This window comes from Sparassis crispa (genome assembly GCF_003851025.1).
Source record: "Sparassis crispa DNA, contig_000000F, whole genome shotgun sequence".
Classification (NCBI taxonomy): domain Eukaryota; kingdom Fungi; phylum Basidiomycota; class Agaricomycetes; order Polyporales; family Sparassidaceae; genus Sparassis; species Sparassis crispa.
Genome location: NW_020939747.1, coordinates 2,119,267 through 2,145,891, shown reverse-complemented (window position 1 = coordinate 2,145,891; position 26,625 = coordinate 2,119,267). Strand labels below are relative to the sequence as shown.

General features: G+C 51.8%; 11 protein-coding genes across 11 annotated transcripts; 5 read left to right on the top strand and 6 right to left on the bottom strand.

The window, feature by feature from the left end:
- Window positions 1–118: 118 nt before the first annotated feature.
- On the bottom strand, window positions 119–2,725 carry SCP_0107550 (Sugar transporter STL1; the record flags this gene model as incomplete). The annotated part of the gene is made up of 20 exons (XM_027752985.1): window positions 119–306; window positions 355–411; window positions 465–473; window positions 534–707; window positions 759–781; window positions 831–940; window positions 993–1,050; window positions 1,105–1,183; window positions 1,232–1,246; window positions 1,306–1,323; window positions 1,377–1,389; window positions 1,446–1,541; window positions 1,593–1,719; window positions 1,777–1,898; window positions 1,951–2,010; window positions 2,063–2,108; window positions 2,186–2,354; window positions 2,404–2,510; window positions 2,562–2,578; window positions 2,633–2,725. The coding sequence occupies 20 exons, from the start codon at window positions 2,723–2,725 to the stop codon at window positions 119–121; spliced, it is 1,581 nt and encodes a 526-aa protein (XP_027608786.1).
- Window positions 2,726–2,959: 234 nt separating this feature from the next.
- On the top strand, window positions 2,960–3,283 carry SCP_0107540 (Uncharacterized protein; the record flags this gene model as incomplete). Its single annotated transcript, XM_027752984.1, has 2 exons — window positions 2,960–3,146; window positions 3,204–3,283. 2 exons carry the CDS (start codon window positions 2,960–2,962, stop codon window positions 3,281–3,283), a joined length of 267 nt encoding a protein of 88 aa, XP_027608785.1.
- A 343-nt stretch (window positions 3,284–3,626) lies between these two features.
- SCP_0107530 (predicted protein) lies at window positions 3,627–5,616 on the bottom strand (the record flags this gene model as incomplete). The annotated part of the gene is made up of 2 exons (XM_027752983.1): window positions 3,627–3,679; window positions 3,729–5,616. The coding sequence occupies 2 exons, from the start codon at window positions 5,614–5,616 to the stop codon at window positions 3,627–3,629; spliced, it is 1,941 nt and encodes a 646-aa protein (XP_027608784.1).
- Window positions 5,617–5,874: 258 nt separating this feature from the next.
- On the top strand, window positions 5,875–7,978 carry SCP_0107520 (Peptidyl-prolyl cis-trans isomerase-like 2; the record flags this gene model as incomplete). Its single annotated transcript, XM_027752982.1, has 10 exons — window positions 5,875–5,969; window positions 6,021–6,167; window positions 6,223–6,447; window positions 6,501–6,661; window positions 6,716–6,813; window positions 6,870–7,007; window positions 7,062–7,151; window positions 7,215–7,363; window positions 7,428–7,595; window positions 7,654–7,978. The coding sequence occupies 10 exons, from the start codon at window positions 5,875–5,877 to the stop codon at window positions 7,976–7,978; spliced, it is 1,596 nt and encodes a 531-aa protein (XP_027608783.1).
- Window positions 7,979–8,049: 71 nt separating this feature from the next.
- On the bottom strand, window positions 8,050–8,990 carry SCP_0107510 (Vacuolar protein sorting-associated protein; the record flags this gene model as incomplete). Its single annotated transcript, XM_027752981.1, has 7 exons — window positions 8,050–8,102; window positions 8,159–8,231; window positions 8,284–8,370; window positions 8,429–8,581; window positions 8,638–8,790; window positions 8,843–8,885; window positions 8,935–8,990. The coding sequence occupies 7 exons, from the start codon at window positions 8,988–8,990 to the stop codon at window positions 8,050–8,052; spliced, it is 618 nt and encodes a 205-aa protein (XP_027608782.1).
- A 279-nt stretch (window positions 8,991–9,269) lies between these two features.
- Window positions 9,270–12,384, bottom strand: SCP_0107500 (hypothetical protein; the record flags this gene model as incomplete). Its single annotated transcript, XM_027752980.1, has 17 exons — window positions 9,270–9,430; window positions 9,484–9,524; window positions 9,590–9,699; window positions 9,756–9,912; window positions 9,973–10,340; window positions 10,395–10,504; window positions 10,556–10,718; window positions 10,775–10,784; window positions 10,844–10,883; window positions 10,940–11,074; window positions 11,125–11,324; window positions 11,378–11,819; window positions 11,870–11,932; window positions 11,986–12,095; window positions 12,151–12,155; window positions 12,213–12,242; window positions 12,298–12,384. The coding sequence occupies 17 exons, from the start codon at window positions 12,382–12,384 to the stop codon at window positions 9,270–9,272; spliced, it is 2,232 nt and encodes a 743-aa protein (XP_027608781.1).
- A 457-nt stretch (window positions 12,385–12,841) lies between these two features.
- Window positions 12,842–15,454, top strand: SCP_0107490 (gamma-glutamyltranspeptidase; the record flags this gene model as incomplete). The annotated part of the gene is made up of 17 exons (XM_027752979.1): window positions 12,842–13,001; window positions 13,059–13,125; window positions 13,175–13,335; window positions 13,396–13,495; window positions 13,543–13,573; window positions 13,632–13,928; window positions 13,976–14,118; window positions 14,171–14,184; window positions 14,243–14,307; window positions 14,356–14,415; window positions 14,477–14,516; window positions 14,569–14,619; window positions 14,685–14,699; window positions 14,752–14,834; window positions 14,891–14,986; window positions 15,051–15,246; window positions 15,300–15,454. 17 exons carry the CDS (start codon window positions 12,842–12,844, stop codon window positions 15,452–15,454), a joined length of 1,734 nt encoding a protein of 577 aa, XP_027608780.1.
- Window positions 15,455–15,722: 268 nt separating this feature from the next.
- SCP_0107480 (Protein phosphatase 2C homolog 4) lies at window positions 15,723–17,390 on the bottom strand (the record flags this gene model as incomplete). The annotated part of the gene is made up of 8 exons (XM_027752978.1): window positions 15,723–16,006; window positions 16,061–16,131; window positions 16,198–16,227; window positions 16,298–16,444; window positions 16,527–16,666; window positions 16,716–17,094; window positions 17,144–17,213; window positions 17,273–17,390. The coding sequence occupies 8 exons, from the start codon at window positions 17,388–17,390 to the stop codon at window positions 15,723–15,725; spliced, it is 1,239 nt and encodes a 412-aa protein (XP_027608779.1).
- A 407-nt stretch (window positions 17,391–17,797) lies between these two features.
- On the top strand, window positions 17,798–19,826 carry SCP_0107470 (3-phytase A; the record flags this gene model as incomplete). The annotated part of the gene is made up of 8 exons (XM_027752977.1): window positions 17,798–17,984; window positions 18,042–18,447; window positions 18,503–18,591; window positions 18,647–18,665; window positions 18,719–19,071; window positions 19,125–19,337; window positions 19,391–19,464; window positions 19,521–19,826. The coding sequence occupies 8 exons, from the start codon at window positions 17,798–17,800 to the stop codon at window positions 19,824–19,826; spliced, it is 1,647 nt and encodes a 548-aa protein (XP_027608778.1).
- Window positions 19,827–20,082: 256 nt separating this feature from the next.
- Window positions 20,083–22,648, top strand: SCP_0107460 (Mitochondrial respiratory chain complexes assembly protein; the record flags this gene model as incomplete). The annotated part of the gene is made up of 4 exons (XM_027752976.1): window positions 20,083–21,897; window positions 21,954–22,255; window positions 22,322–22,417; window positions 22,468–22,648. The coding sequence occupies 4 exons, from the start codon at window positions 20,083–20,085 to the stop codon at window positions 22,646–22,648; spliced, it is 2,394 nt and encodes a 797-aa protein (XP_027608777.1).
- Window positions 22,649–22,904: 256 nt separating this feature from the next.
- Window positions 22,905–26,526, bottom strand: SCP_0107450 (Uncharacterized transporter; the record flags this gene model as incomplete). Its single annotated transcript, XM_027752975.1, has 21 exons — window positions 22,905–23,168; window positions 23,226–23,328; window positions 23,380–23,389; window positions 23,451–23,470; window positions 23,525–23,600; window positions 23,661–23,677; window positions 23,741–23,858; window positions 23,966–24,021; window positions 24,075–24,093; window positions 24,150–24,263; window positions 24,317–24,484; window positions 24,538–24,611; window positions 24,664–24,730; window positions 24,781–24,820; window positions 24,888–24,968; window positions 25,028–25,117; window positions 25,184–25,485; window positions 25,561–25,601; window positions 25,681–25,750; window positions 25,854–26,457; window positions 26,515–26,526. 21 exons carry the CDS (start codon window positions 26,524–26,526, stop codon window positions 22,905–22,907), a joined length of 2,346 nt encoding a protein of 781 aa, XP_027608776.1.
- Between the last annotated feature and the right edge of the window lie 99 nt (window positions 26,527–26,625).

Below are 26,625 nucleotides of genomic sequence, written 5' to 3'. Positions count from 1 at the left end.
CATCGTGACATTGTCGCAGATGTTATGAAGTGTCGCCGTCAGCAGATGATGGCGCAGGCGCATCATCATCGTGGGAGGCAACTCGCTCGGCTGCCCTACCTTCCATCCTCGGCAATTCCTATTCGTCGCCGTCTCGGATGGGCTCGTAGTTCGAGGGTCCGCCAGAACCGCCAAATAGACGACTGAGTAGACTTGGTCCTTGCGAATTTGATTTTACTCGCACATGAGCGCGACTGCGCGAGGACCGTCTTGATACAAGAGATGCCCTCTCCGATTCTTCTTCTTCGAGTCGCTCTTCCAGTTCTTCTGAACAGCCAATGAGTGGACAACCGTAAACAGAATCGCTCAGCTTACCTTCGCCGAAGACAGCATCCATCTCCTCCAGCGGAACTCCTTTGGTTTCAGGATATACTGCAAACGATAATCATCTAGATATTCACATGGGGATATTCGCAGATACTCACAGAAGTAGACTTAATCATGCACCATGATCAGTAATAGTTCGCTACAACACAATTATCAACAACACTCACCTAGTACGAAACTACATGCACAGAAGAATCCGTGCATAGGATACAGACGCCATGCAATCTGTTCCTGTAGCCAGGGAGTAGTTTCTCCAACCAGGAAATTGAATGCCCAATTGGTGGCAGTGGAAATGGAAACACCTTTGGCGCGCACAGTCAGCGGTAAAATTTCTGGTGGGACTATCAATCCTATGTCAGAGCGCCTCAACTACTAAACAAGTAGCGTCTCACAAGCCCATGGAATGGGTCCCCAGCTGAGAATGTCGTGAGCACATAACAACTGTAAAGTGAGAGTGGACAAACCTGTATCCAAACGCCGCATTGAATATGATCACACATGCCACTACAGCGCGAGGTGTCTCGGGAACGTCAATATACATCCACCATCCGGTGAAGCCTAGCGCAATCCCCATCTAGAGGACGCTTAAGCCTCGCAAACACAGAAGAGCAGCTTACGACACATACCACTACAGCTCCCGTTAGCAGGATAAAACGTCGACCAACGCGGTCCACTAGATACCATCTACCAGCGTAAGATCAACAACAAGGTGTCATGTTCTGCAAAAAAAGAACTCACGGAGGAAGAGTACTGAGGAGATAAATGATCGCGTTGATACCCGTCATCAGGATGGCGTCCCGGCCTATCCATCCTGCCTCTACAGGGTCGTTAGCAGAAAATAATATCACTCAGACGGTGGACATACCTTCGAATACACGAGCTTACATCCCGAAACCAGTTCAGTATCTGACACAACATTGGAAAAAATAACTATCTTACGGGCATAGTACGAGATAACTGTGAGCACTACGGGTTAGTCCCACGGACAAAACATGAATTACTGCTGTTACCGTTTATTCCGTTCTGTGGGAGCACACTCAGGTCAGCGGAGGAATAACGTCACAGATCAAGAAACTCACAAGCTGTGCAAATGCTTGCGCCGACATGGCAAGTAAGACACGACGCTTGTATCTCTTCCACATCATCGCGTATGTACGGCCTTCACCACTCTCGCGCTGGCATGTCTATCAGCGTTTACACCCTCAGCTCGGAAATATTTCACCCACTTCAAACACGACGCTATCCTTAATCTCTCGGAACTCCTCGTTGGCGACTACGTCGTGTGGATCACCTCCATGGAGGTCAACAATTACCTGCATGCCCTCGACATCCTTGTCAGTGTCTATGAGCCACCTAAACCGACATTAGTCATTCTGTGCGATGCACAATCCCACGAGTTATATATCGTACCGTGGACTCTCAGGCATCAACAACGAACCCAGAGCGAGAAGAGCTCCAATTACACACTGGATGAAGAGCGGGACCCTCCAAGATAGATCCGAATTAATGAAGGAACAAAAGTAATCTATCCACTGCACTCCGAAATAAGCTGCTGCAAGCTTGAAGGGGACGCGAAAATCATACCACCGATGACGCATATCCGAAGATATTTCCAGTGAATTCCATGCACGCGAGTGCACCTCTCTGTAACAGCATCTTAGTTGCGCACGCAGACGAAACGGTGGAAGCGGCATACATGATCAGGAGGAGAAATTTCGCTTTGATAAATGGGAACGATTGTGCTGATGCACATTTAGCAAAGGAGAACCAACTGCCCACGGAGAGAGAGAGAGAGAGAGAGAGAGAGAGAGAGACTCACGACAGTAGTCCTACCCCGAAACCAGCTATTACCCGACCCACAACCATTATCCAGAAGCCGGGCGTAAACGTTTGGACGGCACCGCCGACAGCGAAGACGATAGCGCCAATAAAAAGTGTACCTCTACGACCGAGCATATCACCAACGCGACCAGCTGCAACAGAAGTGACTGGACATCTGTTGGAGTATGTAGATGTAGGAACCGAAGAGAATCTCACTGAAAGCTCCAATCTCTAGGACGGCAACCATCGTACCGACCTCGATTGGCCCTGGATTGTTGAAGAATTTCCGGAAGTGGGGTCCGGTGATAACTCCAGACATGACACTGGCCACACAGTTCAGGTCGACATGTATAGGAGAAAACAGATTCACCCACCCTTGGTCATATCCGAACTGGGCACGAGGATCAGGAAGATGCACCGGGACATACAGTACGTGTTGACTCACCAGAAAGACACCAAGACTGGCAAAGACAGATATAGCGTACAACAAAGGCTGGCCCACTAGCCTGCGTCGTGAGCGGGGTGTTGGTGCCTCCATGTCGCATCAGAGTCAACGAAGGTATTGAAGGGAAATATTGTCGGATATGGTGTAGGGAAAGAAAGAGTAGGGGCACAGGTTTGCGCACGCGAAGGACTGCAGGACAAACTTTACGATGGAGTCCGAGTCTCCACTTACATACTGTACATCGCAGACGGCATGTCCTGCCGGCACGGTGTCACGGTGGATCCGCGTGATCACGTTCTCTGAACAGGTTGACGCGGGTCCACCACCATGCCAGAGTCCGTCGAATCTCTTGATAGTGTTTCGTTGGTCTCAGATGACTCTTACGATTCTGACGAAGAGGAACGTATGGCCGAGGAAGAGTGGAACGAGAGCTTGGGACAGCTGCAGCAACTCTTTGCTCTCGTGCTGCTCCCACTTCTTGGAAAGTGGTTGGGCAGAAGATGGTTGCATTGGGGTGAGCAGGAATTTATCTGAGTACCGGGAGACTCTTAATGCCTTCTGCGTATTGCAGCCTTTGCGCGTTACGTGAGGCTTGGCCTTGGAACGTCGTTCTTCCTCGGCGAGAAGGTGCTGACATCTTCGTTGGCTTGAGTATCGTTGGGCAATCTTCCGCTTTAGAGTACGTACAACGAATCGGTATATTATATGTAGCTGGCCGGTCCACCCTGCATTTTTAGCACCGTTCGTGTTCTGATCTTCTGTATTAGATTCTTCAACGCCCCTGCTGGTACATACCCGCTTTTTCGGAGGTCCCCAACCAGCTCGTTTGCCAGCGCCCATTCCTGCTTGGCCAGTAAGCCTTCCAGGAGAATATACCAGGTGTCACCGCCGATAAACATCTTCCGCTTCGTCATCTCTCTGTAGTATCGTAGCGCGTGCTGGACTCCCGCATGTTCCCGGTTTCCTAGACAAGTGCGGATCAAGAGGTTGTAGGTCACCTTGTTTGGTTGTATGCCACGAGCCTGCATCTTTTCCAATATGCGTTGCCTGTAATCTTCAACTACACGGGGATCAAGCCAGTTTCCGCGGTGAATACCCGTCAAGATACTGGTATACGTGACTTCGTTCGGCTGCATGTCGGGCAACTCGCTCTGCTCCATCTTCGAGAGTAGCTCGAGAGCTCCACGGAAGCTGGATTCCGTCTGCGCCCTCATCTGGTGGTCGATGATTGCAGATATCGTGGCAGCGTTCGGCTCGACGCCCTGTTTCTTCATCAAACTGATGACGATCTGTGGTGCGTCGTCCCGTACTTTGAGTAGTGCAGAAAGGACGATGGAGAAAGTAAACACGTCTCCGACGATTCCAGCTGGCTCGATCATTTCCAGGACGTCTGCCAACTGCTTCAGGTCCCCTTGCTTTCCGTAATACCGGAGAATTGTATTGAACGTGACGATGTCAGGTTTAGGACCCTCTGTCTGCAATTGCTGAAGGAGATTGCGTGCTTCGATCTCCCGCTGATTGAACAGGAGACCGTGAAGTACAGTGTTATAGACAACGAGTACTGTAGACTCCTCAGGACGAGGGGACAGTTTAGGAAGTGATTCTTTGAAAGCTCGGAGTCTCTTCATGGCTTCGTCCGGCTGGCCTGCATAAAAGAGGGCATGTATCAGGGCACGATGCGTCATTGCGTCGGGCTTGAACCCCTGCGCAAGCATGACGTTCCACGTATCCACAGCCATATCGACAACTCGGAGCTCGGCATAACCATCGATTAGGGCATTCCATGTGACAATACTTGGACGTATTCCGAGCCGAATCATATCGTCCCAAAGTTTCTCAGTGAGGTCTATTCGTCGGCATCGCAGAAAACCTGTTATGAAGGAAGCCCAGGCGAAGTCAGGCATGACAACTAGTCCGTGAATGTTCTTCTCCGATGCATTAGCAGTCAAACATGGATTTGGCCCCGACATCCCCTCTATAATGGACCTGTAGAACTTCTCCAACGCCTTGTCTGCAAAATCCCTCGTGAGATTTGCGATCTGCCTAGAGAATGCACCAGGTCTGGCAACAAGTCTCGCCGCGTTCAGATGCGGAACGTACAGAGTAAGCTTGTCGCGGAGAGGATGGTCATGACCAAGGTGTCGCAGAAGCTCTTCATATGAGCTGAGGTGAATGCGGGCCCTAACCTGTAGAGCAGCTTGCAGGGCCTCGTCATAGGAATTCTGTATGATATGGGCAGTGACTGCGAGGAGTAAGATGTCACCTTGTACGAGAGTGTAAACAGGCGATTGTATGGTTACGTCTGTGCTGGATTCGTCTTCATCCTTTACATCCTCCTTGATGTCATCTACTTGCTGCCGAGGATCATTCTCTTGCAGAAGCGACAGATAAAGCTGATACGAATGGAGAACTGCATTCGCATCACCAAGTTTGACGTATGAAAGCATATACGCCTTCAGGCCCTCGATAGCACCCCCACTTGCTGCTACCACAGCTATCTCTTCCAACGCTTCAGCCTCCACGCGGCTCCAAGGAAGATCCGGAGATCTGGCATCACAGACTGCAGCAACATATCTGGAGTACACGTCATGGTGTGATGGTCCAAAGAAAGCGAGTAAGTTCTTCGCTTTGAGAGTCGTCCAAAATCTCCAAGCTTTCGTGATGTTCGAGGTCTCGAGAGCGTGTCTAAGCTCTGGTATAACTCTGTTAAACAACGCAACCTGCGAATCTGTAGGAGCCCCGACCAACTGATCGTGGAAAGCTTGGATTTGTAAATCCAGTTTGTTTAGAATGGTGGCAGGACTGTAATTGGAGGACGTGGAGGCGGTGGGTATATGTGGCACATTTGGCTTGTTAGAACCATTGTGTATCTGTAGCTTCACAGGTGCCTTCTTCGACGCGTTCCGCGTGAAGATAAGGCCTGGAACGAGGAAGTCGAGAGAGACGGGTGACGCGATTTTATGACAGGCATTTCGGAGAAGCATGTAACGCTAATCTGAAAAACAGCGACGTTGTGAGATGGTCAGAACACACATAACCGCGTCCACATACCTCAGGATAAGCCAACCTGGCGAACTCAAAGCCGGAGTGAATATTTGGCCCTGCGGGCGCTTGAGTAGGTGTAGACTCACGTGACTGCACCGACGACCGTCACGGTGAACGGCCTTTCCAAAGTCTTTTCTCTTTCATCCCAAACCGCGTCCTTCATTGATTTCCGACCTGCAGAACGACCTGTTTACACAATGGGCCACGGTAATTCAAACAAGCTTTACGTCACGCATGCAGAGCATTCTGGGTTATTCGGTCAGCACACGGCCTCTTCAGCAGGTTTCAAGGCGTCGGTATCTGTTGGTTCTGGAGAAAAACATGTCGCTCACTTATCACATAGGAAGAATCAGGGGCCTCCTCCCTCAGCGAGCACCCCATTTGACTGCTGTGCTCTGTCATTGCAACCCTTCACACATCCTGTATGCGCTCGCAATTCAGACGGAACGGGTTTCGTGTTCGATTTGGTGAACATTATACCGTGGCTGAAGTGAGGTGTCTTGCATAGGGATCACTACCTCTAATGACTGTTCTATCCCGAACAGACAGCACAAGAACACAAATCCAATAACGAAGGAGCCATTAGTCCCCGAGGATCTCATTACTCTGCACTATGCCCACAAGCCTACCGGGGAAATCCATGATCCCATATCTTTCAAGCCCTTCAGTGAGCACTCCCACATCGTGGCCATTGCATCTACAGGCAACGTCTTCCTTGCGGAGAGCATCAAGGGTGGTCGCGACCTCGTCGCTGACGTTAAATTTAAGAAGTACCGGAGTTCTGAACCGCAAGTGCGTGCTGGTCTAACGGTTTCTGTTCTAGGGAGGAAGTTATAATCCTTCAAAATCCACATGGCTTACCTTCTGCGTCCGTTGCAGCGCCTGCAGCGAAGACCACATCATCTGAGCAGACGAAAACGGTTGCAACCAAACCGAGTGCAAGTGCATCGACTGCGCCAACAGTCAAAAAGGCACCTGTTCCTTGTAGGTGCATTCATAAACGTGCTCACTGTTTAGTCAAACTTTCTTCCATTGTAGGGAATATTTCGCCGTATTCGACAGGGCTTCCCGGTGCGTCGCTGACTTCCACGTCTGTTGATCCGCAAACTGCAAGTTCCCAGCTTGCCTGGGACGAGGTATGTACGGTGTACCTATTTTCGTCTTCCAGCTTACGATCGCGTATCGAGTACAGGAGGAGTTGATGTTTGACGATTTCGCGAATCCGCCCAAGGGCAAGGGCAAGGAGAAGGATCTTGGGAGACGTCGCGCCTACGTGCGCGTTGTTACTAGCCTCGGCGGCAGTCTTAACATGGAGTTATTCTGCGAAAAGGTGGTGTGCAGCCTATGCATATCAATAAGCGGCGGATTTGACTTGCTGTATTAGGCTCCGAAGACTTGCTATAATTTCCTACAACTGGCAAAAGCCGGGAAGTACAATGACTGTTTGTTCCATCGACTCGTGCCTGGATTCATGGTGCGCTCTTATACTGTCTGCTTGGATGCAGCTAGTAGGCATTCGCTCATCATGTCTTGCCAGATTCAAACCGGTGACCCGACCGGTACTGGTTCAGGAGGCACATCATGCTGGGGAACCCCATTCAGGGACGAATATGACATGAGAAATGCTGCGAAGCACGACGCGCGTGGTACTGTAGCTATGGCTAACAAGGGTTCCGGGACAAATGGGTGCGTGTCCTTCGATGTTTTATCATTGAGAAGTGGTTGAAGTTGACTCCATCGTCCTCGTAAGCTCACAATTTTACATCACGTTCCGCGAGACACCGAATCTAGACAAGAAGCATACCGTCTTTGGGAAGCTTGTCGGTGGTGAAGAAGTTCTCGACACTTTAGAATCGATCCCAGTGAAACCAGGAACTGATCGACCTGTGAAGTCTGTCCGCATCACCGAAGTCGTTATGTTCGTGTTCAAAGCCTGATTACATTCGACCATAGTAACCTCACCTCCCCCTTCCCAGACATCAGGATCCCTTTGAGGAATACAAAACTCGCCAGCAAAAGAAGATTGCACGCAGAGCTGAGGCCGAACAGAACGCACGTACTGGTAAGGTTGTTGAAAAGAAGGATGGAGATGATGTGAATTGGTTTGGCATTAAGGTGGGTTTGGAAAGCACAGCTGTGGGAGGCAATTCGGGGGGAGGTGTTGGAAAATATTTGGGCTCAGGTGGTGGCACAAAGAGAGCGGCTTCACACCAGCCATTGATATCCACTCTAGATCCAGAAGTACCGGAGGAGGGCAAGAAGAGACGGAAAATAGGGTTTGGCGACTTCGAAGCATGGTAGAGGTCAACATCTCCCGCATATGTGTTGCACATTCGTATATATACAGTACAGGCATAACGTTACATAGGGAATCAGGCGACGACAGGTATGCGTTCGCGTTTCTGTGGAACCCTGCTTGCTTCCTCTGTAATAATATCATTCAGTGAAGTCGATACTGAAGATGGTGAAAATCATAATCACCTGCAGGTGGTGCTGCAACAGGCTCGGCGGTAGGTGCTGATGGAAGTTCGGGAAGCATGTCGGGTTTTCCGATCTATACATAGGACTGTCAGCGTCGCTGCAATGGGAAGAGCTTCACGACTAACTGCTTCTCGTTGCAGTTCCCGCAGCTCTGTTTGGACTGCTTCCTCATCTTCAACTGTGAGATTATTTGCAAGCATCTCGTCAATTTCCTGAAAAATTGCAGGTGTAAGTAAACGTTCGCACAGAGCTTAGGGCAAGAGGATGTACCCTTTGATACTCTCTTGCTTCCTGTGTTTCTTCTAACAGCTTCTCGACCGTCTCTACATTCATTTCTTCGTGGATCTTCTTGAGCACTTCGTTTCCTTGTTGCAGCCCATGTAGTACGGAAACTTGTATCAGAGAAAATTCGATGGTCGAAACCTAAGTCGCATTGGTATGTGATCAATCAAAACACTGGAGCAGAGGGTTCTTCTTACTAAACTCTCCAAATTCTCCAGCTGCCCATCTGTCTTCAGCAAGAGAGTCTCCTGATACTTGCGTTTACGCAGAGCAAACAGAGCACGGTCCTTGTTCCCAGCAGCCAAGTGTTGCTTCGCTATCTCATATTCGCGTTCGAGGACAGCTTGGATCTTCCCCGGGGCTGTTACGACGAGCCCGATTGAGAGCAATCATGGCACACACCTTCTTCTGGTATTGCCTTACTTTGTCTCGCTGCAACTTAAGACTGTAGGTCGGTAATTATGGAGAGTCGGTGGCTGGCGGGAATGACTTACTCGAGAATCGCCTTGTCCTGTGCAGTAATCTTGGGGAGCGATTGGCTAGTACCCATCTGTTCGAGTAAAAGACTGCCCAGCAGAATAATGGCAATGAGTGGTCTCAGTGTCCAGCTGAGAGTGGTTGGTGTATGTGGTCAAGGTTTCAAGGCACACGCTGATACTGAACACCTGATGACGTCCATAACCATAGACGCCCGATGATTCCGATCGAACCAGTCTCGGCCCAACACAAACCTGATGCCCTTTCAATTAAACAGGCCAAGTAAGTACAGCATTAGATTCCTATATATGTGTGCGAGGCAGAACACAATAAATACAGTCCAACACTACCCTTAGGCGCGTATTGGGTGCGACGATCCGTGCAAACCTCCCGAGCCTCCAGAGAAAGAGAACTTGTCAGGTACTGCTGACGTATGAACAGCAGACATGGAAGCCACATACTCTTCACCACAGTTCTGCGTGATGAAGTCTTGGAGCATTTTCGTGTAGCGTACTGGGAGTCATGTCAATCTCACGACGAGTCAGCTAAAAAAACAGGAGACATACGAGCAACGGGGAAGCGGTCCCCCACTCGAGTGATCATTGCGCTAAATTGATGAATGTCGTCGGCTCACTGCATCGTGCATGTAGAAGCAACGGAATTGGTTCTCACCGGATATAATCTATCTCAGCTCGTAGAATATCACACTGTTCCTTGACTTTTAACTCGATAGCGACCCGCATGAATCGCACCAATATTCTGCCAGCCATGTACCAACAGATCTGACAAAGATGTGAGGGAGACGAGTTCCGACAGAAGGCAATGGCAATCTTCATACCATCGGAAATATGCCAAGAAGTGACAGATCGTAGCTCGTGGAGGACACGCCGTGCAGCAAGTCCAGGATTGCCCGCGCAGATGTCAAGATCTTCCTTGACGAGACACAAGTCGATCGTCCGACGATAGCGTGAGTTTCGTGAAGCAGAATCTGTGCACTTGACATGACAAACCAATCAGTGAGTTTATCCATGACATCAGCATAGAAGAGCACCTACAGATGTGACGCCGTCAAAGAGATGAAAAGATGTGCATCAACGCCGTGACTCTCCATTGGGTCCTTCATATGCTGCGGGAAGGATGCCTTGAACGCGATGATAAGGTCATCCAATTCCATGAACGCAGGAGTCTTGCGGATGTCCGTGAAGTCCGAGCGTCCAGTGTTGTCTGGACTGTTAGTTGGGGACATCGTTGCTGGATCTTTCGTATGATGTCTCGCACGGAATCTACAGTTGAAGTTCTTGACCCGAGAAAGTAGTATGGAGGACTTGACATAGAGGATGAACGAATCTGTTTGGTCAGCAGGATGGACGAGTAGCACATCGTTGTCGTGTGACCACTGTCGGTCATCATGACGTACAAGCACCTGCTTTGAGCATCAGTGCGACGATACCTAAGGAAAAGGATGAAATAAACTAACCCCTTTGTTGAAATGATCGCCACGGAGAGGCAACAGCTGTGAGACATCTTGATCGTCCAGCATCATCGCCCATCCATTTCCACACCCTTGAGTCCGCTCCAAAGTATACGCTTGTAAGAGTAAATCAGGAAAGACGAAACAGGATGGACACCCCTAAATACCTAGCCAAAAGGTGTTGCGCCTCACTTCGTCCTCGATCACAGTGGCAGCTGGGTGTAGGACGGCGGCTGGTTTAAACGATTGCGCGATTGTGTGAAAGGGTGGACAAATGTTCAACCCGCAAGGAACGGCCGAACGTAGCGACTTCGCGGCTCCGTTGTACGCCTGAGCATGAAAGTCAGATCGAATTGTTCAAAGACTTAAGTTCAACGAACTCTAACCTCTGACCACCTTCGACAAAATATACCACTAGTGAGCAGAAAAAAGCAGAAAAGAAGGATTTTAATTACATGCCGTTCGCCCAATACCACCAACTTAGAATGATCAAAGCTACACCAAAGTATTTGAGCGCTTTGCTAATAGATGTCTAAGCCGAGCGGCAGCACCTTGTACACCTTGGAAAAGGTCCACACCCAGATGCACGGAGTCCTCGATGGCTACAGTCGCGAACTTGGCCTGTGACTCGGCGAAAGAATCGGGCCTGCCCTCAATCACTTTGTATTTCTCCGTGAATGGGTCGTCTACTAAGGACGCGTGATTAAAATATGCAAGGGTGTATAAAGAAGCTCACATGGAGAAAAATCGAAGGTCGCCATGGAAGGTGGTGAGGGCATAGCTGCAGTATACATGCTCCCCATTGCGCACATCGCATGTAGCAAACCGGTCGAAGGGAAATCAGGATGAGTAGGGGGTAACAACAGTGATGTCAAGAATGTCGGAACGTGAAACAAGCGTTCAGCATCGACGTTATGTGAGAAGAAAGCTTCAATGCTGCGAGAATTCAGCTAACAATACCACAGTGTACCATAAATGCTTGGGCTTACAGATGTCGAACAAGTTCAGGGCTTGGAAGCGTGCGCGGCCAAGACAGAAACATGAGGTCTTCGTTGGAACTACCAGAAGACATCGCAGAACGACTAGATCGACCATCAACTTGATTTCCGGGATCAAGCAATGTAGTTGAACTGTCGGCGCCAGATATCGCAGAAGACAAGGGATTGTCAATGAGACTGGCTACGTCTGCGAGGTCATCCAATGCAGATGCCACCGGCATCGGAGGGAGAAACGGCCTTGGATCTGGCTCGAAAGGCTTGTTGGCATTGTAAAGGTCATATCCGACTACGCCAACTCCTGGTGTATGGGCCGTAGCTAACGCGTCTGGACTGTTCCCGTTGGAGAAGATAAAATTCGGACCGCCCAAATCGTTTGGCCGTGGTAGGCTAGAAGAAGATGAGTCCTTCTCGTACAACGTTGCTTCAAGTTCGCCTACACAGGGAATGAGGGGTTAAGCGTAGAAACCGCTGAGTAACACTTACTAATGCGGTTCTCCAGCACCTTTAACTGATCGTCAGATAACTTACCGGTCTCCTCTTCAGGGACTGTAACATCGATATCGGTTATTGGCATGAAGAAATGAGTGCGCAGGACGTACTATCATCATATGTGCATTCGGGGTGAGGGGGTAGCTCGGCACCCGCTGGGGCATGGGACAGGGCATATTTATGAGAGCGCAAACAGGTTGAACATGGCCTCTTGGCGTCGCTGTGCCAGAGTCAATGGTTGGATCTGGATTAAGTTCTGTTGATCGGGAACACACCATTTCTGCCGAGAACATCAGTTACCGATGAACTGTCAACGAATACAAATGCTGAAGCGTACCAGTTTACGCCTGCGACATTGGTGGCATGCCTGCGGATACAGGGGGATGAGACACAGGCAGAGGGGGTCGGGTAGGGGTACTGACTTGGTTCCGTCGGAGAATATGAGCACTGCGAAGAGGCTCGGACGAGGAAGCGTGAGCCCGAGATGGTGTGGCTGTCGCCTTCGGCATTCCGAGTCGTAACTTAGACGGGATTAGAGAGATGGAGGACGGTGTAGAGATGCCCGACGTGACAAATCTTCCGCTACCAAACGCCGCACTGCTCACCATCCGCAGCTAGGTATCCGCTTACGTACGGCGCTGATCTACCGTTGTGCTCCGAGTCGGTGGCACCAACAACTCAGACTCTTCCGCGACACCGAGTTCATGTGAGACTGCACCCGCGACATTGCCTGAATTCAACCCTTCTCGACGTCTCCCGTACCTGAACATGATAAGTATTCCACGGGATCCGGACCCCCGCTTCTGTCGCGTGGCTGAGACGTATACCCAATCTTCCACACTCATGAGAGTTATCAATCGATCTCACTTATCTCCTGACTCGGAGGACCGTAATATAGTATGATACTATAAGAGTGCCGCACAGTGGTAGTTGTTCCCCAAGCACTTCACAAAAGTCTTGCTCACCATGAAGATCGATTGGAACAAGGTAGACCAGCCTGAGATCGTCTTTCAACGATTCCCGAGCAGGAGATCGCAAGTGTACGGAACGAAAGGGATCGTTTCATCTTCGCAGCCTCTTGCTACCGAGGCAGGTTTGGAGATCCTCAGAAAGGGCGGTAATGCTGGTGAGCAGCCGCTTCTAAATTAACATATCCGCCATCTCCTCAACTCGCGACATGCAGCTGACGCCGCGGTCGCAACTTCTGCGGCACTCAACGTCACTGAACCAAGTTGCTGCGGCATTGGCGGGTAAGCACCCATCGTCTGATTAATCAGCTCACGATCGACATCGGGACAGAGATGCATTCTGTCTGTTCTACGACGTCAAGACGAAGACTATCAAGGCCTTGAATGGCTCCGGACATTCACCTGCTAAGCTCACCATCGATCATATTCGCAAGCGAGGCATTACTGGGAACAACATCCCGGTAACCGATCTCAACTCGGTCACTGTTCCGGGTCAGTCATTCTGTACATGGTCCGAGCTTGGAGCTTATGCGCCGCATGTTTGTAACACAGGTGCCGCTGCCGCATGGGTAGACACTGTCAAGAAGTTTGGGAGCGGTAAGCTTTCTGTGGCGGAGGTCCTTGCACCTGCTATCAGACTTGCGGAGGAAGGGTAAGCTGCATACGCGATCTACTATTCCTTGTACTCACATCATCCAGAGTTCCGGTGTCAGAAATTCATGCATACAGTGTACGTACACTTCTGGGATAACGCCTGGCTGCTCTGTTCATTATGCATCGTCTCACAGTGGAAGAGGTCAGAAGACCTGATTAAGAACGCTTCTCCGAACGGAGATGAGATGCTTCTCAACGGCAAAGCGCCCTTGCTGGGACAAATCGTTCAGCTCCCCAATCTCGCGCAGACGTTCCGCGCGCTCGCGGAGCAAGGCAAGGATGGATTCTATAAGGGGCGGGTTGCCGAAGCCATTGTAGATTTGATCCAGAGCATGGGCGGCGTGATGGAACTCGAGGATCTCTCCAAACACGAGACGTCATTCGTCGAGCCCATCAAGTACACATTCAACAACGAGGTTACGGTGTACGAGGTGCGTAGTGGCGTTGTGGCCGCCACTGTTGCTTCATCTTTTGCTAGTGCCCGCCCAACGGACAAGGTATAACTGCTCTTCTCGCTCTTGGAATCCTCGACAACATGGAGGAACAAGGCAAGATAGGATCGCTACTGGAGATGGAGCACAATTCTGCCGAATATCTCCATGCTCTTGTCGAAGCTCTACGGTGGGTTCGCTTTTAGTGTGTTGGCTTGAGTGTGACTGAATGCCCACGACAGGCTCGCATTCGCTGGTATGTGTTTTCTCTTTTGAAGGACAACGCGATGACTGGAACCATTTCATCTTCACAGATAGCCAGTACTATGTCACTGATCCGGACACCGCTCACATACCTGTCACAGAGCTCTTGAGCAAGGTGAGACTGTCCAGTCAAGTCCATGACACGTCGCTAATTCCGTCGTAGGAATATCTGGCTTCGCGTGCCAAACTTTTTGAATCCACCAAATCCAATGATGTCGTCCATGTAAGACACGCCGTGGTACTAAGTGTCCCCCTCTCATAGTAACGATCATCCATGCATTCAGGGAAACCCCGTGAACTCCTCCGACACAGTCTATTTCTCTGGTGCATATTGCTGTCATCTAGACGTAGATGCATGACTCATTTCTTAACCCAGTTGCCGATCAATGGGGAAATGCGTGCAGTTACATTCAGAGCAACTATGCAGGTCAGTGTCCTGACATGGTTTTGGGTCCCCGTCGCTTTTTTAATGCCTGGAGACCCACCTAGCAGGATTCGGAACTGGAGGTAAGCAGACAGAAACTGCTTGGTCCCATTGGTGCTTACTCCTTCGCCGCAGCTGTCCCGAAGGGCTGCGGTTTCACTCTGCAAAACCGAGGGTCCAACTTCAACCTCACTCCGGGTCACCCTAATGCCCTGAAGGTACATCACAAATGCAGTGAACACTCCCGTGCGATTGCTGATTCACCCGTCCCCAGGGAGGCAAGCGGCCCTACCACACAATCATCCCAGCCATGGCCCTCCGAGGAGACGAACTGTTCCTGAGCTATGGGGTCATGGGCGGATTCATGCAGGTACAGACCCGCCTTCATCGCCGAGCTATGCGCGCATAGCTGACAGTTCTTGCTTGCCCACCAGCCCCAAGGCCATGTCCAGGTCCTGCTGAACTTGCTTCGTGGATACACCGCCCAAGCCGCGCTGGACGCGCCGCGCTTCTGCATCTCCGCCGGCAGCCCGGAGACGCAGAGTGGGCAAACTGGCACCGCGGGCGATGTCAACAGCGAGGTGTACTTCGAGGAGGGTATCCCCGATGCTGTCCTCGAGCAGCTGAGAGGTGAGCGCCGGCAGTGTATCGCGTTTGCGGGAGGGCTGACGGCGAGTTCGCAGCGATGGGTCACGATGCGCGTCGCGTTAGTGGAATGAGTCGCGGGATGCTGGGGCGTGGCCAGATTATCCAGCGCATCGTGGATCCGTCTGGTAGGACGGTGTGGGGGGCAGGTTCAGACCCACGCGCCGATGGGCATGCAGCGGCACAGATCTAGGACCATCGCTTGACTGCACACGAATCTACAGACGATCTAAAGTCAAAGGCAAGCGAAGAAATGCGGTATGTATCCTTATGAGAAGCATATTATCAGATGTATGCATGCGCGAGATGTATGTACCATCCAGTCACAGCAGAGTGTCAGAAGACGCGATCCAATTACATCCAGAGCATGACAGCATACCAGGTGTCCCGAGAATATACAATGCAGCAGGCAATAAAAATGCGTCAAGAAAACGAATACTGTAGCGAACTGTCCGCATTGCTCACATCCACCTCTCCTTCTGCCGCTCGCTACCTACCATATTGCGGCGTCTGTACTCGCGGAGCTCGCGCGTTTTGTCTTCGCCGCTCACCTTCCCCCACCCCGCGAGCGGCACGACGATGACCGTCGCGTTGTCCTCACTGCCCATCTCCTCTGCGTACGCGAGGATGCGCTGTGCCGCATGGCGCGGGCTGAGCGCGCCGCGTGCGAGGTCGGTAATCTCGTCGTCAGACACGACGGACGACACACCGTCGGAGAGGAGCGTGATGTGCGAGAATTCGCCGCCTGCCGGCCGGCAGTGTCAGCGCGTGCGCGTGCAGAGATAATGCACAGACTGACCCTGTACGAGATGCGTGCGCACTTCCGGCTCCGGGGTCACCCCGTAGGGCTTGAATTTCATGTCACCGAGACTGCGATAGCGAGGAAACGCAGTTAACCGTCACGGTAATGATGAGTGTGCAGCTGTAGGCGCTAACCTGCGTGTGTTGGCCAACGCGCCCATCCACCTATACAGCACAATGACGCAGAATCAGAGAAGGCGTAGATTAGGCGCAGGGAGAACGAGCTGTGTCGCACCGTGTCTCGCCAAAGGAGTCTGCGATCAGGCTGCTGACCATCATCCTGCGGAGCCGCGCAGTCTCCACACGTGCGTCGGCATGGTGGTTTTCGGTCATGGGGATGAACTTGCCTCCGTCCATCGAGCACAACAATACACGCGTGTCACTGCGATACATTCATCAATAAGTATACCAGGTGCACGGACGGCGAGTACAAAGTGATGATGGAAGGCAAGATAATGACTCACCCCACATGTGCGACGGTGAGCGCTATCTTCTCTGACGCGAAGAAAGGTGTGGCGGAGTTGTCGAGGGATTGGAGGAGGACTACAGAAGCTGTTGCGCCGCACTCCTTGGCCGCGTTCTCTATTGCGAGCATCCTGTCTACCTGCGCGCCATGTTTGGCTACACTCGGTAGTACGGGAGGTATGACGCACCTCAAAGAACGCCAAGGTTGCTCGTGCTTCCAAGTCCAGCTCTTGACTGGCATCGGGTGAACTAGGTCGTATCCAAGGGGCCAGGGCGCCGCCCTTGAACCGCTTGAAGTACCCGCCGAGTTCCTTGGCCCAAGCAAATAGCTCAGGTATTTGTGACTTGTCTACGTTCTCGAAGAGACCGTGCAATTCCTGGCGGAGAAATCCGGACACCGTGGAACCGCCATGACCGTCGTATATGCCCACGAAGAGGACCTGACGAGCTAAGGCGTCTGGCAGTGCTGACGGATCCCAGTCTATTTGGAAAGACTTCTTGAGACTTAGACGGAGCTCCTCGGGGTTAAGCGAGAGAGAGACGAAGGAGTAGAAGTCCTCCTGGGTCCTAGAACGAGATCAGATGCAAAGGAAGACATCCAGATTCGGAGACATACAGTCGCTCTCCACGAGATGAAGCGACACCTATGATTTTGGGGTTATTGAGGAGGAGACGTGCGGAGCCTCCTATAGAAGAGGGCGAGAACGTTCAATAGAGCAGTGGCGTGTGAGACGTAGGAATTCACCTGGGGTCGAGAAGCGGATATAGTCATGATAGCGGGCGATGTTCTTCTGTACGAAGGTACGTGGTCTGGATTTTGTGAGTACGGGAGACTGGAAGGAGTGCCAAAGTCGAAAAGCCATGCGAAGCTGCTGGGCCCATCGACTTGACCATCGAGAATTTCCAGTGAATTTCCTGGAGATTTCTGTGCGAGTGAACTCGACGCGCGTGTCATGTAGACTGACTAAGCAGGGATCTTATCTGACAAGGACGCGTCGCGTGTCCGCGTATAAATAGCGTCTCGACGCACATTCGTCGACGCGTTCTTTAACTTCCCCGTCCAAATGCCTAAGTTATAACTTTCGTCAAATATTCGCGCTCGGAATCACTGCTGCATCGTCATGTGCTGGACCACCAGTGACGGGAATGTACTGTGCCTCGCGCTGACTTCGCTGCTCTCCCATAAATACTCCCCGAATGTCTCCCGTCCTTCCCCCCGTCCTCCAGGTCTTTCCCCTCAGCCTCGCGGTGCTTCCTTGGTCACCCAAGCATGTTGAATACCGTTCTTCTCCTCGCATCTCTTACGCTGGTCCTTGCAGCACCGACCATTGATCCTGCCTCGTCGATCGCAGGTTCCACCGTCAGCTTTTCCTTCCCACCCGCAGGTGCCACGTTCACTGCATATGAAGCCTACTTCCCCGGTGCTTCAGAAGTTGGATATCCCGGTCCCACTCCTAGTTGGTATCTTTTTCTTCTGTCCGTAGTCGGTGTACTCATCCTGTAACCTTACTCAGCTGGTGATGAGGCGGAGGCTATCCAGACTGCTCCCGCTGCGGCACTCAACCTCGATGCCTACCCTCTCGTGAACCCATTGGCCCAGTACACAGGAGATGTCCCTTCGTTCAACACTTTGCACCACTGGGGAAACCTCGGTCCTTGGTATTCTGTCGGTGAAGCCTTCGGTCTGCCTGGCGCCTCACCACAGATTCCTGCTGGGTGTGAGCTCACGCAAGTCCATCTTCTCCATCGCCACGGTGCCAGGTACCCTACGTCTGGTTCGGACCCGGGCCAGTTTGCGGCCTTCGTGCACTCGGCCGCCGAGGGCGCCGGTTTTACTGCGACCGGTCCCTTGGAATTCTTGAATTCGTGGACGTACAAGCTTGGCGCTGAGATATTGACTCCGTTCGGTCGGGAACAGCTGTGAGGTTCTCGATCCGTGCTGTTGTGGAAACGTACTAATAGTGACTTCATGTAGCTACGAACTCGGTGTGGGCTTCCGGGTGAAATACGGTGAACTCTTGAAGGGGTTCAATGCTCTTCCAGTATGGCGGACAACCTCAGAGGGTAAACCCTTGAACACTTTCGCCTTATGTTGCAGAAGACTGATTGCTCCCATCAGAGCGAATGGTTGACTCTGCGTCAGTGCAGTGGATTTTTTTTGCGCGAGATCGAAGTTGACAGTCAGTTCCAGTTTGCAATTTGCTGCAGGTTTCTTCGGTGTACAGCAATACCAGAACTCCTATTATGAGGAGATCATCGTCGAGAACTCCGGGTTCAACAACACGCTGTCTCCATGGAACGCGTGCCCGAACTCCAACAACGCGGTCGGCAATCTCGGTGGCGTATACTCCGGCAATTGGACCGACATCTACCTCAACGGTACCGTAGAGAGGTTGCAGAAGTATGTGACCGGTCTTGAGCTGAACACGAACTATGTGTTCGGGATGCAGCAGCTTTGTGCTTATGAGACTGTCGCTCTCGGCTATTCGGACTTCTGCGATATCTTTACTGTGGAGGAATGGCTTGGCTTTGAGTACGCAAACGGTGCGTACACACTTCATCGCATTGTGGTCGTGCCATTTGACGTCTCTCCCCAGACCTGAGCTTCTGGTACAGTAACGGTCCCGGAAGTCCCGTCGCTGCTGCACAGGGAATAGGCTATGTCCAGGAGCTCGTGTCGCGCCTGACACAGACACCGCTCACGGTATTCGACACCAGCACGAATGGAACGTTGGACGGCAACCCGGTCACGTTCCCGCTCAACCAACCCATTTACGTGGACGCGACTCATGACACCGTCATCGCGCAAAGTGCGTATCCGCAAGGTGCTTATAGGAGACCTGCGTTGATCATATGTATATAGTCGTTACTGCGCTCAATTTCACCACTTTGGCTGCGAATGGTCCTCTGCCAGTTGACCATATTCCGGCATACCAGGTGCGTGGTACCGCGATTTCGCGCTGAGCCGTCACTCAGGTGTTTCCATCACGCAGACCTACCACGTGAACCAGATTGCACCGTTTGGCTCGAACCTCGTGGGACAGGTCGTATCCTGCCCCGCATCTCCGCAGAACGCGACGCAGGAGTCGTTTATCCGCTTCATCCTGAACGACGGCGTCGTGCCGCTCACGGGCATCGCCCACTGTGAAACGCCCAATCCTGATGGCCTGTGCCCGGTGGCGAATTTTGTGCAGGGCATGCAGGAGCGCATCGCGCAGGTGAACTTCAACTACGACTGCTTCGCGGACTATCCTGCGCCGTACCCAGACGACATCATCGACGGGCGAGAGTGGAAGTAGAGGAAGCGGTTGTACAAAAATTATATCACCAATACATGGGTGAACGTTGAAGTGATGCATATGAATTGTATGCAACCCTACGATAGCGAGTACCGCGTCAGTCCAAGCCACGTACGGAAGTGAACGGATCGCGACCACGTGCAGTAACCCTAACCCGACTACCAGTTAGTCAGAGTCACGGCTTGCGTGTAGGAACGGCAGTCGGTTGACACCAGCTGCCACAAACCAGCTGCTCTCTCTCGTCCCTTCACTTCTCATGATCCCCCGCTCTCTCCGTGCTGCGTCCTTGCCTCGCGGGCGTATTGCCTATATCTCCAGAGTAAGGTGGGCGCGCACATTCGCTACTCCTTCTGACCATCCTCCACCCTCGGAGAAGAAGTCCGGCGAACAGAAATCGGAGAGCAAGGATAAGGGGGAGCCACAGGACAAGGGAAAGGTCGTGGAGGAGGCCTCCAAGGATGCTGCAGACCAGAAGGAGCCGATGAAGGGCCTCGAGGGCTTTTTCCAGCGATACCACCGACAGCAGCAGCAACAACAGCAGCAGGAGCAGAAGGGGGCTGCTGAGAAGGAGCCGGACTCAGGGCGCCGCGAGCAGGACTCCAAACAGAAACCTCCACCCCCACCGTCAGACGGAGGCAACGGATTCAATGCTAACCAGCTCGCGTTGCTCGCTACCACTGCCGCGATCTTTTACGCCCTGTCAAATTCATCGACTGCGTCGTCACGCGAGATCACCTGGCAGGAGTTCCGCACTGCATTCCTCGACAAGGGCCTCGTCGACAAGCTCGTTGTCGTCAATAGGACGAAGGTCCGAGTGAAGCTGCACTCCAACGCCACTGGTACTATGTACCCGTCCGCACCTCTTGGCGGCGGAGACTACTATTTCTCTATAGGTTCCGTCGAGGCGTTCGAGCGTAAGCTCGATGAGGCACAGAAGGAGTTGGGCATTCCGTCCCATGAGCGCATTCCCGTCGCATACCACGAGGAGGTCTCAGCGTTCAGTTATCTCCTCAACTTCGGTCCCACTCTCCTTTTCGCAGGTCTTTTGTTTTATCTTTCCCGCAGGGCGGGTGCGGGTGGTGGCGGCGGCGGCGGAGTCTTCAATTTCGGCAAGAGTCGCGCCAAGCTTTTCAACAAGGACACGGAGATCAAGGTCAAGTTCAAGGACGTCGCTGGGATGGACGAGGCGAAGCAGGAGATCATGGAGTTCGTCTCTTTCCTCAAGGAACCTGCTAAGTACGAGAAACTCGGTGCGAAGATTCCCCGCGGTGCAATCTTGTCGGGCCCCCCGGGTACCGGTAAGACATTACTCGCAAAGGCCACCGCCGGCGAGGCGAATGTGCCCTTCTTCTCCGTGTCCGGCTCCGAGTTCATTGAGATGTTCGTCGGGGTAGGATCTTCTCGCGTCCGTGATCTCTTTGCGTCTGCGAAGAAGAACGCACCGTCGATCATCTTCATCGACGAAATCGATGCTATTGGCAAGTCTCGGGGTGGCAGGCGTGGTTTCGGTGGTAACGATGAGCGAGAGAATACCCTTAACCAGCTGTTGGTCGAGATGGATGGTTTCGGCACTCAGGAGCATGTTGTCGTGCTCGCCGGCACCAACAGACCGGACGTCCTTGATCCCGCCTTGATGCGCCCCGGTCGTTTCGATCGGAATATCACCATCGACCGTCCGGATGTCTCGGGGCGCAAAGCCATATTTTTGGTCCACCTTCGCCCCCTCAAGCTCTCAAAGGAGTTGCCGGAAACGGAGGCGTTTGCGCACAAGCTCGCGGTACTCACACCTGGGTTCTCGGGTGCGGACATCGCGAACGTATGTAATGAGGCGGCGCTGCACGCGGCGCGGCATGCGCATGAGAGCATTACGGAGTTTGACTTCGAGAGCGCGATCGAGCGGGTTATTGTGGGTCTAGAGAGGAAGAGTCGGATACTGAGTCCGGAGGAGAAGAAGACCGTTGCGTACCATGAAGCGGGACACGCAGTCTGCGGGTGGTTCCTAGAGCATGCAGACCCTCTCCTGAAGGTCAGCATCATTCCCCGCGGTGTTGGAGCCCTCGGATATGCACAAGTGAGACTTTCTGCTATTTTTCCCCTTTGTGGTATGATTAACCCTTGATACTTTAGTATCTGCCTGCCGATCGCTACCTCCTGTCTACACCGCAAATGAGGGACCGCATTTGCATGACACTCGGTGGACGGGTCTCGGAAGAAATCTTCTTCGGACCGGAGAACATCACCACCGGTGCACAGGACGACCTACAGAAGATTACGCGGATAGCCTTCGAGGCCGTCGCCAACTACGGCATGAACGACGTTGTCGGCCCAGTCAGCTATGGAGGTGCCAAGGAGTCCGGCGAGAGCTGGCAGAAGCCTTTCAGCGAGAAGACGGGCGAAATGCTCGATCTGGAAGTGAGGAAGATGATCACGTAGGTTATCTATGCTGCAACCAACAGGATCGTCTGGGACTGAACATATTTTTCCTTCCTTCCCAGAGCGGCGCATCAACGGACAACGGAACTCTTGACAAAGCACAGGGAGAACGTCGAGAAGGTTGCTAAGCTGCTACTGGAGAAAGAGGTCATCACTCGGTGCGCTATTGTTGTCGGTAACATTCCTGTATGCTGATGTGGAAACTCAGTGAGGACATGATCACGCTCCTCGGCCCACGGCCGTTCGCGAACCGGAAGGATGAGATGGACAAGTGGCTGGACGAGAATCGCAACGAGCGGAGCGCTCCGCCACCGCTCGAGTCTGCCAACGAAGAGTCACCAGCACCAGCACCAGCTGCGGTGAGGCACGATGACCCGAACTTCCAATAAATTCCGATGTCTTTTCTGGTCTTCGGTGAGGATGTTTGTTGACTGCTGGACTCATGTGCAAGGCATATCGGTTGTATTTGACGCATTTCATTGTGTATCTATCGTAATAGCTCAGGCTAGACCCCTCTACTCGTCGCGAAATCAAGTGTTGTCCAATCATATCTATAGCATACTTCGTCAATGCAGCAGCTATCAGATCAAGCATTTGAACTACTCCAGAGTCGCGGAGTGGCTACACTTACAAAGAGGAGCATCGTCATAAGGTGTAACGGAAACCGCTCCAATCATCGCCCTTCTCCCTCCTGGCTTCTTCCACGCTGCTGAAATGCCCATTCTTTTCTGCATTGGCACGCTTGTTGTCAACACCGTCGATAAGCTCGTCCCGTTCGCCCGCATCTCTGCGCGCGTTCTCGCGTCTCAAGAGCAGGAAGAACATAAGAGTGCACACCCAACCGATGACGATGTACGCGAGCATGATGCCGTGGCCCATGCGATACCACGGTTTGTTCGCCGATCGGTACTGTAGAACAGCTTACAATGAATGCGCGGATGTGGATGGAATGCAGGCGATGCATACGACGTTGGAGCTGACTGCGCCGTTCAGGTTGCCCCATCCGATGGCCATACCCAATGTAACGCTACGCTTGTAAGATCCTTCGACATTGTTTGATACCCAGGCACTGTGAGAAGTGTTAGATTAAGCGGATTCAAGTTCGCACACCGGTACTCACACTGAGTTCGCTGTATGGATGGTTTACGTCCGTCAAAGTCTTGCTATATTGTGATCAGTAGAAGTACTCACGAACTGACGGATAAATGGCACTTAAATGCACGCTCTTTAGCCATACAAGAGGCATATCAAAGCTCAGCACTCACGTAGTAGCCAAATATACCGCAACGTAGGATAGAGCAGGAGTTGAGGAGGAAATCAAAATAATATACCCCACCAATCCTGAACAATGTGCTCAAGATCAAGCATGGGCGAGTGGCAAAAGAAGTGGCTGCTACGTACCTATAGTGAATAGTGCCCTGTGACAATTCCATGACGGTCAGGAATTCAGAGGACGATCCGAATATGGCACCACCACCCACAAGTTCACGTATGCCCTCTTCACGTAGCGGTCTCCCATAAAACCGACGAAGATCGTGACAAGACAAGCCCATGCATATACTGGCACCGAGAGTAGGTTAGCAGCAGTTGCCTTGAAGCCTGATGCATCATTGAGAAACAGTACTCCGAGATGAGACGATTGCGCGGATCACCTAGCTGCAAAGTCATACCGGTGGGCGTGATGTGTACGTAGAGAACAAATGCACCTACCTGGCTGATAATCGTAGGAGTGAAAAGCGAGAATGCAAACAGTGGCCCGTCGCTGGGATTACTGGTCAACCACTTCTGCCAATCGCGACAAAGATGAATGCTAACTAGCCCATGTAAATGCCCACTGAAGACGCGAAACTTGTCAATGGCAAGAAAAGAACGAACAGCTACGATACCCACTAGCGATCCATGTCTTCCAATCCGTCAAACTCTGCTTGACAAATTTGAACTTGAACTTTTCTCCGCCAGCGCTGAATTGCATGTCGTCCCTTAACCGCCTGATAACCCATACGCCTAACATAATTTCAGTGAAGATCATGCCGCAAGACACATTCTAAAGAACTTACGTTCTGTTTCACTGAGGAACTTCGCGTTCTCGGGAAAGTCTTGCAAAATGAAGAAGGACGCAATGGCACAAACAAATGTGAACAGCCCCTCGAGGATGAAGATCCACGCCCAACCAGGTTTGCCGCCAATACCGTCCATATTGGAGATGGCCGCAGCGAGGAGACCACCTGAAGAAATATCACATTAAATTTTCAAGCTGTGAATCGGAACCGGATCGTACTGAAAGCTCCAGCTACCGTCGCTGAAGTGAAGAACATGGCGACTCTTGTTCCTATCTCGTTGCGTTTGTACCAGCTAGGATATGCTGTTCAAGGTCTCTGCAGATTCGAAGTAGGCATAATCTTACCACGAAAGATAGAAGACAATGCCAGGATATAGGCCTGCTTCAGCCAAACCAAGCAGTACGCGCAGAGCTGTCGGAATAAAATGAGAACACGACTTGAGACACGTCAAATCCTCGTACAAACGAGCCCGCCATAGTTTTGAACTACGCCATGCAAAGTCTGTGTCGGAAATGGCGGCATTCGTCAGTCACTCAAAAAGGACGTCGAGGTATCATGAATCTCATACCATGATGATCGACCAGATTAGAATGAGAGAAGACAGCCACAGGGATGGGCGTGACCTCCTTAGAAGGACATTGCTCGGAGGCTCTCGTACGAAGCCATGTTAGTCTCATGAAAACCTTCCCTAGGTCTAGCAGCATTTACCTCGAACAGCGCATAGGGAAAAAAGAACGAGGTCAGTGCAATGAGGTACTGCGTGTCGGAGATATGCAGGTCTCTGGTCATGTTATAAAGCTTGGCATTGATTGGTGCCGTCAGCACAAAGTTATTCGCCGAGTGATTTATGCCTGACTACTTCACCTTCGCATTTCCGATACTTCCTCTATCAAGGAAGTTGAGAAGGTAGAGAACGGCTAGCCATGGCACGACATGCCAGTCAATCCTCCTCAAGAGCTTGCGTTCGTCGATCCCAGACGTATCAACATCAGGACGGTATAGGTTGACCGGTGACTGATCCGAGATTTGGACCTCTGGATCCAAGTCACTCACATCTTTCTTCGACGAAGTTTCGACGGACATTGGGCGAATACGAGAAGCAACACGGCCGGCATGAGAACAGGCCAGTCCTCGAACTTTATACTCATGTGGAGTTCGCCAAGTGCCTAAGTATGATAGCGATAGAGGTAAGTCAAGATAACATCTAAGCGACAGGTCTAGTATAGATAGCAGCGACCAACCTAGCCAAGTCCAAACGGATACCTTTGAAAATGCGGACAATCTGTAGATAGTACCGTAGTCAACGTTGGCTCGATCAGCTCTTTCAAATGGCTATAGATTGGCCCACAGAAGAAACGCACATGACCTTGCTGTGCCCCGGAGGATATATGCTTCGCCTGAACGTTTGACGGCCCGTCCTGAATGTGGTACCTGGTTCGAAATAGTCCAGCCGAAGCAGCTGACGTTTACATTCAATTGAAGGCCCTCCGATACACGTCGACGCCAATGACAGACTCCAGTTCCTTCAACGCACCGCCTAACCAGTGCTTCACATCCTCAGTCTCCCGAGCTGCCACCCTGACCACACATCCCTTTCCTTCACGGATCAAGCTAAAAGACCAGATAAGATCCGGCGGAGAGCTGTGCTTGAAAACGGTTATCGCCTCGAACTCTGCGGCTAGATGTCGTAGTGAACTTTGGACAGTCGCTCCATACAGAATGAGAGTCGCATAGCAAGAGTACGGCGCCAGTGTGTTAGCTAGTGTCCTCCGAGGCAACGACTGGACATCGTCTTGTTCTTGAAGAAACATCACGTCCTTTGCCAGTCTTTCACCGTCCACCCACACCTCGTTTAAGCTGTAGTACATTGAAAAGACCCATTCCTCTCCAATCGACTTTCTGCCTGAAGTCACCCAATCCAAGAGGACAATAGATGCAGCATTATGCAGATGAAAAACCTGCAGCTGATTATACTTGGCTGCGCGGAAGCAAGTGACGGGGTCGGGAAGGAGGAACAGTGCGCCATTCGACGAGATCAGGATGTCCATTCGCTGCGTCGTTGGGATAGCAGAATGCGTCCCATGGGACCGTGCTGATAGTCGCTCTCCCGGTCTGTCTTTGAAGACTTTCGTAGAGCCCTGCGATTCCTAGATTTGAGCGCTGAGAGACGGTACGACGAAACCGAGAGAAGGAACCTGAGACAACATCACAAGAATCGTGTTTTCTTCGATTTGTGCAGTGAGCGCGATTCGGTCTCCCCCAACAAGACCCCCTCCATATGTGAGAACATAGACGATGCGAACATT